The sequence below is a fragment of the Montipora capricornis genome, chromosome 10, assembly GCF_036669925.1.
Source record: "Montipora capricornis isolate CH-2021 chromosome 10, ASM3666992v2, whole genome shotgun sequence".
Lineage (NCBI taxonomy): Eukaryota > Metazoa > Cnidaria > Anthozoa > Scleractinia > Acroporidae > Montipora > Montipora capricornis.
Genome location: NC_090892.1, coordinates 17,591,126 through 17,598,625, shown reverse-complemented (window position 1 = coordinate 17,598,625; position 7,500 = coordinate 17,591,126). Strand labels below are relative to the sequence as shown.

General features: G+C 39.6%; 1 protein-coding gene across 2 annotated transcripts in view; it reads right to left on the bottom strand.

Annotated features, from left to right (window-relative positions):
• Window positions 1-7,500, bottom strand: part of LOC138019074 (uncharacterized) — a 126,914-nt gene that overhangs the window by 16,804 nt on the left and 102,610 nt on the right. For both annotated transcript variants that reach the window (XM_068865727.1, XM_068865728.1), the window contains 5 exons: window positions 4,874-5,007; window positions 4,348-4,461; window positions 3,477-3,604; window positions 2,005-2,087; window positions 1,353-1,443 (listed from right to left, as the gene is read on the bottom strand). In XM_068865727.1, coding sequence (XP_068721828.1) covers window positions 1,353-1,443; window positions 2,005-2,087; window positions 3,477-3,604; window positions 4,348-4,461; window positions 4,874-5,007 — 550 coding nt within the window. The remainder of the gene's footprint in view (window positions 1-1,352; window positions 1,444-2,004; window positions 2,088-3,476; window positions 3,605-4,347; window positions 4,462-4,873; window positions 5,008-7,500) is intronic.

The following is a 7,500-nucleotide window of genomic DNA, read 5'->3' as shown; positions in this document are numbered from 1 at the left end:
TACCATTTAAATGATCACATAATTGTGATGCAACTGCTTTCTCCGTGATTTCAGATAGAAAATACAAATTCGATACTGGCCGGCAATTGGAAAAGTTCTCATGATCAGCTCCGCTCTTTTTTAACAATGGCTTAATCGCGCTAACTTTAAATACATCGGGTAATTGGCTACCTTGAAGCGACAAGTTAAGGGCCTACTGACGTGTGTTTCGGGGTGCGTTGCTAAGGATGTAATGGTTAAGTAATTTTAGAGAATTTGGCATTATTTTGGTCAGTCTCCAACTTTTGTAAACCAATGACCATAGTTATTGCGTCATTATTCCACGCCCATGGACACGTGGCCAATCAAAGAAAACTCTAAATTTGTCTACGTGCTACACAATTTGGGTTATTTAATCAGTCGTTTGATTATTTGTATTCGTTTTTGCATCCAGCCAAGCATGGTTTTATTTTCATTTTGAAAAATGTTATTTTTAAGGAGATAAACGATACTGAAAAACCCATAACATTTTCAAAAGAGATGATATGAAAAAATCAATGTGTAGCTATATTCTGTATTTTGTGGAGAAACGTGCCATATAAAAAAAATTAAATCAATTTAAAGACCACCGGAAATTTAGCTTTTTCTCAAACCGGAAGTCTCTTCGTTTATGCATGGGCAGTTGATCTGACAGTTCGTGCGGTGATTTTTGCTTACTTTTTACTTTTGCGTCATGTAGCAGCCAATACGTGATACGTATGTATGGGAAAGTGAGAGGGAGTTCTGGTCAGCTCATGAGATGATGACATCAGTCACCTGAAGTAACAGCCCACTTCCTTAGCAATCCGTCTGTGGGCCCTTAACCGTACGAGTTATCAATAGAACTAGGCGACGCTGACACCTCTGAAATGCAGACGATGGAATAGGATCAAGTGCACAAGACTTTGTGCACAGCTTGTGAACATATCCAAAGATCGGTTCCTTATTAACCGGCCTGAATTTACTAAAGAACTGGCTAGCCATACACGACTCGGTTTTAGCACTACAAGAAAACATGTAGATCATTGCGAATTCTGACAATTTTGTTGGGAAAGAAATCCACAAATGATTCAGACAATGGCTCTAGAAATTCGGCGTTTAGCGTTTTCCCAATGAAAGGTTTTTGAGCATGTACATGCATGTGCACTTCAAATCGATCGGTCGACCAGTCACTAGAAATACGCAAACTTGGAAGGTTCTTAAGACCCATGCACCACTCTTCCTCCTTTTACCTCGAGGTGAGTACGATTGTCAACTTCCGGAATGAATGAACCACTCCTCCTTCTTATACCTCGAGGTGAGTATGATTGTACTTCCGGAATGAGACAACTTACCGAGTATACGATGTCCTTAACCATTTCTAAGCACAATTCGCCCATCATACAAACTGGCATGTCGTAGAATAAAGTGCCCTGATCTATGCCTCTATAAATAAACGGATACAATGTTAGCTCTTGACCTAATTTGATAATCTTCTAAGAGTGACTATCCGGTGCTTGAGCAAGTAAGCAATTGACTACTAGAAAAAATGTGATATTTCAAATTCCACTTTGGATTTTACGTCGTCCAGCAAACGGCAACGACAGGCATTCAAATATTTGCCTGAGCAACCTTTGGTTGCTGTCACCATGGTCACAGTTGGGATTTAACGCAATGACGACTTCGACGAGAACGCCACTGGCTAATATGTAGTTGCACAAGAGTGGAGTACACGTGTAGTGTGTTCATGTTGGTTTTTTCGTGTAAAATTGTGCAACGAGACCCAAGCATCGAGGAGTCCATTGTTCGGAAACTGCGTGACCCAACTTTCAGGCAATCACTTCTCAACTTTATGGAGGTGTCATCCACATTGAGCAAGTAGTTGTTCGTATCCTTTTTCTGCACTTTTTGCGGGTAGTAGGTGATTGAAAAGACTACTTAAAGCAATTTAACCGTTCCTGAGGAGAAAAAAAACACTTTTCCTGGTCGTAGAAGGCTTCAACTTACTTGTTTTTATCCCAGATGAAATTATAACAGTTCATTACTCGATTTTTCAGCGCTTCTGGGATCTTTTGATCAGACATGTGTGCCTGAAAAAATAGTGGATGAATCTCATTTACCATGAAAAAAGAAAGAAAACAAAAGGCTCCATCTCCAAGCACCTCAATAAGTTCTTTGGTACTGTATATAAGGCCATGTTTATGTGGAGAAAATTTTCCCTGGTAAGAGCGATACTTGAGCGATACATTTTGAGAAAAAGAGTTGCCCTGTTTAACTGAGTCACTGACTAGAGCACCTCAACTTTGATCACGTTCCCTTGGCTAGGCGAGCAGTAATCTGTAATTGGCAAAACGTCAACACTGTAGGAAAGGTGATTCTTCTTTCCAAACGCGCGCGCTCAGCCGAAAACCCTTTCGAGCCTCCTTAAGGAGGCGCGCGTAAGCCACACACGCAATTCTAAAAGCTGCTCGCGTCAGCTCACGATTCAAAGTGGGTCACCAGAAATATACAAATACCGCTAGTTTCGATCACCTTTCTTCTAATTCCTATACATATGGAATGTAAATAGACATCTCCTGTTCACGAAAACAACGAAAATTGTATACAAACGGTTTCATGGTCACCGATATTGTAACCCCCTTATTTTTCCTGATTTTGCAACTTTACTCGCTTATATCTCTGCTTCCGGACGGTAAATTTTTTTCATGTTTTGCATTTTAGCTTAGATTAATTTAAAACGGCTGTCTTTCAAAAAAAAAACGCATTTCAAAAAAACTTAGTTTTCTGAAAAACTGACCTACAGATTTTGTTGAATTTTAAATATTTTAGATATTATTTCTAACATTATTTGGTAACGCTGAATGGAAAGATGTCACCGTCCCGTTTTTTTTTAAAGACAATAAATGTTGATTTTAAGGCTCAAGGAAATGCCTTATATCGTTGCCATGGTAACGTTATTTTGGAGGGTACTTAATAGCCTGGCCAAATTTTGTCTTGATATGATTACCCTAACTGTATCTAAAAACAGAATATGTTTATTTGTTTGAAAAAAGGAGAAACTATTTCGCGTCTCCTTAAGCTTAGTAATCCACACAGAGGGAACGACCCATCACTGCGGATGCTTCAAATAAATCCTCTCGATACCCTGACACTCAGTCAAGAACGCGGTCGAGAGGGGCAGCTACGGAGGTTCGTGCAAAGATCTTGGGAAACAAGCTAAACCGTTAATTGATCCAAAACAACATTTTGAATTTGAAAAAGCTATGATTGGGTCAAGTTTGTGATTAGCTTGTTTACAGCGACTTGTGACTTGAGCTGAGCTCCAAGACTGTCCCGGACTTTTTTTCGACGGCCATAAACCCCTAAGAAGAATGTACTACGTGTGACTTAGGACTCACATGACAGAAGGTTGGAGAACACTCCTTATGTTGTTACTTCTGGTCGAGTCCTGGATTCTTGCAATAATTCTCACGCCATACCTGAATAGCTCCGAGTTTCTCCTCATACTTCACTCGTCTGATCTCAGCATTTGCCAACGTGGAGGCGATGCTACCGAGGATGAATCCAAAGAGGGGCTTCCCAAAAATCATCACAAAGCTTGCTAGAGCTAAAAATATAAATTCATACATAGACAGGAAGCTTCGAGTGAAACGTAAAGACAGCTTGTGATGAGTGCTTGTTTGTAACTCACCTTTAATAGCTTAGTGACCCTTAGTTTTGACATAATTTCTCTTTTAATCTTTTCCCTGTTTTTTTATAAAGCGAAAAATGGCTTCACAAGCCTCGATCCGTGCATAACTACATGCACAATTCAAATCGTTCTTCTCTAAAACGGAATTCGGCCTTCCGCATCGTTGAAAAAAAAAAATTGTTATAATAGACCGGCGGGGGAATTTGTAACCACAGCAACAAGCCTGTCGCATAAAATTGCGCTATCGTGAGAATTTTGCAAAATCCCATCCAGTTTACTCGATTGCTTCAAACGATTTTAAACTAATAATAGAGAAAGAACTTCTCACTGTCGTCGTAAAAATGTTAAGTTGTGGTTTTGCAGAGGACGGAATTCAAAAGAAATTTGCGGAATTGTTAGCTGCAAGTTCAATACAAATATTTTTTCCTTATTAATCTTGTTTAGCTTTATAATTGCTTTGCGGTACTGCCGTTGCAGTGGCCTCCGTCTTTGCTTCAATTTCTTGTGAACTACAAATTCAAGCTTGAAGAAAAAAAATTCACCCGATCTAAATTAAAGAAAGCGCAGAAGCTTTGGATAGAGAAAGTTCGTACTAGTGGTCTTCTTGATACTTGCTTATCATAGAGGCCGACAGTACGAAGACAGAAAGGAAGCCTTACCCATTTCAAACGTGTTATGAGCGTGGATATCTCCATAACCTGTTGACGTCATCGTCGCCACAACCCAGTAAACAGAAGCACAGTAACGAGAGAAGGCTGGCGCTACTACCAGGTCTGCAATGACGTTACATTTACAAATATTAAGTGTCACGCCTACGGGCAAGTAAATCAAATGACAATGCTAGCGAGAAACTTGCAGAGTAGATCAGAGTTCATTTCATTTCATTTTCCTCATTCTGCCATCAACCACATTATAGTCTTTAAAAGTTTTTAATAAGAACTGATAGCGTGTGTCCAGCGAGCCAATGAACATGCCTGAAATCTCATATTCTTAGTTCAGTTTTGAATAAAACAATATATACTGTAATAATTACAGCACATTACGTAAGTTCTTTGAAAAAATACTAATTAATGTAGCTGTCCTGCGGTTATGGCAAGGATGCCTAGAGAAACTTGTTGCTTGACGTTTCACGTAAAGACCGCGTCAAATACATCTCGTTAAGTAATGTTAAACTACATGTATTACCTTGTTGGCTGATCCAGGTGTCTCTCTCATAGCACTTATTCAACGGACATGCAGTGTAAATCCAAGCACAGGCGAACACGTGGATTACAATAATTAGCTGGACGAAGAACTTGCTTAATCGCACTTTCAACACGCTGCAAAGTAAAAAAAAAATGTTACTTTTTCATTGCTGGTTCTCAGTGAAAAGAGCATTTTTGAGAAATGAGACAATAATATTCCGAGCATGCAAGGAAAGAACTGAATTTCGCATCCTTCCAGAATTCATGACAATTTCATTTTGGGCGGCAAGGGGACACTTTGTGACGCTGATCAAAAATAGTCGAGCATCTAATGACGTGCATTTCTGCTAAATATATCAAAAAGAAGTTACTGAATTTTCTTAATAAAAATTAATTTCCTGCTATGTAAATACTCACAATCAGCATTGGATGAGATAAGTATTGTGAATATATTGAACGAAATAATGATTTGTAAACTAGTCTACTACTCAATGACGTTTTTAAAGATGGTAAAGGATACAACATGCATAACGCTCTTAGCAATGATTGTTATCGTTCAGGTAAGAGAAGTATATACGGAGTGGTATAAGAGGCTTTTCACCTAACCTCGTTTGCTATAAGTTATTTTGGTAAAACCAAATTCCGACTCTAATGGATGTTAGCTTCTTTTTGATGCCCTTCCCCTTTCCAAGGGGAGCAGGGTTGGTGTGATGGGGATTGCACTCGCCTCCAACCAGTGTGGCCCGGATTCGTTTCCAAGTTCGGACCATGTGTGGGCTAAATTTGTTGTTGGGTCTTTCTCTGCTCCGAGAAGTTTCTCTGGGGGTTCTCCGGTTTAACCCCCTCCTCAAAAACCAACATTTTAAAATGCCAATTCCATCGGATGCGGAGGGAGCTTCCTGGGCAAATATCGGGATTAGTATTATTATTATTATGATTATTATGATTATTATTATTATTATGATGATGATGATGATGATGATGATTATTATTAAGGTACAGTCGGCCACCTCGAAGTCAATAACTACTGCTCACGTAGATTCTATCACATCGCAGAGTACATTTATGGCGTGAGGCGAAAGATCTACGGAGAAGCTTAAGAGACATCATCAGTCACTTAAGAGGGCGCGTGACAAAGAGAAAGTGGAAAGCATTGACTCAACTCTTTCCCCAGATCTGCTGAGACTAGTTAATCAATGGAGAGACAAGGGCGCAAGTTCTTGGTTAAATGCGATGCCTCTCGCAGATCAGGGCTTAGCCCCGAATAAGCAGGAGTTCAGAGAGTCGCTACGCTTACGGTATAATTTGCCTCTAGTCGTTCTACGAAGTCTATGCGTGTATGGGGATAAATTTACTGTTGGCCGCGCTCTCTCATGTAAAAAGGGGGGGCTTTGTAGCGCAGACATGATAGTGTCCGTAATTTATTAACGGCATTCATCAATAAGGTCTGCAACAATGTGGAAATCGAACCACGCCTTCAATCGCTCGACAACGAGCGGCTACATTTGAGAAGTGCTGTCACAAGATCTGAGGCAAGATTAGACATCAAGGCGGGAGGTTGCTGTTCAAGAAGAGTTAGGCATTTTTTGATGTGTTACCAGAACAAGACAACATCTGAAGAATTCAAGGCGCAAGAGGACGAGAAGAAACGCAAGTACCAGCAGCGAGTGCTAGATGTAGAGACGGGTTCATACACACCATTATAGTGTTTGGAACCAATAGCGAAATGGGAAATGAGTGTCAGCTGAAGCATCTTACAGATAAGATAGCTCAGAAGGTCACCGAGCCGTGTAACGCCGTTATCCCATGGATCAGGACACAAGTCTCTTTCGAACCTTTAAGATCGGTATACGCATGCGTGAAGGGTTCACGAACGCCTTTTCACGGCAAGATAGAACACTCCTTAGACTGCAAAATAAATGTCGCCACTGCGGGCATTTAAAATTTTGAATTGCTGTTTTATTATATATAATTTTGAGTTTTTATGAAATTTCGTATATTAACTTTATCAATTAAATTTTGTAAATAATCTTGGAATTGTGAATAAAGTTTCTATTATTATTATTATTATTATTATTATTATTATTATTATTATTATAAAGTTTCAACATCATGTTCTGGCTGTTGTCATTGACGTCTTTTCTTCTGTTAGGCGATTCATAACAAATGACCAAAGGCTAACAGAATTATTTCTTCCTCACATTTCCAACACTTTCCTCAATATCCTTGCAGTTCCCAACAAGGCAGTTTTTTGCATTACTCCAACATTGAATGGTATCCCTAGCTTTCCAATCCACGTATCAAATCCTTTGGTGACACTTCCAAGGGCTCCTATCACTACAGGTACGACTTCTACCATTTTCAGTTTCCACAACACCATTTTTCGATTAGTCAATCGATTACAGAACTGGCTTTAACAGCCTTGTAACAGGACATAAAAATAGCTGACATCAAAACCAACCACCTTAAATACTCGTCCTATTTGGAACGAGGCCTTATTCCGGCCTTAACATTTCACAGTGGCTGCGTTAAATAATTTCGTTGATCCCTCAGCATCTAGCTTTTGCAACTGATTTCAGAGCTGTCTACAGCAGTTTTTTTCACACGAAATTACACACGACCCGACCA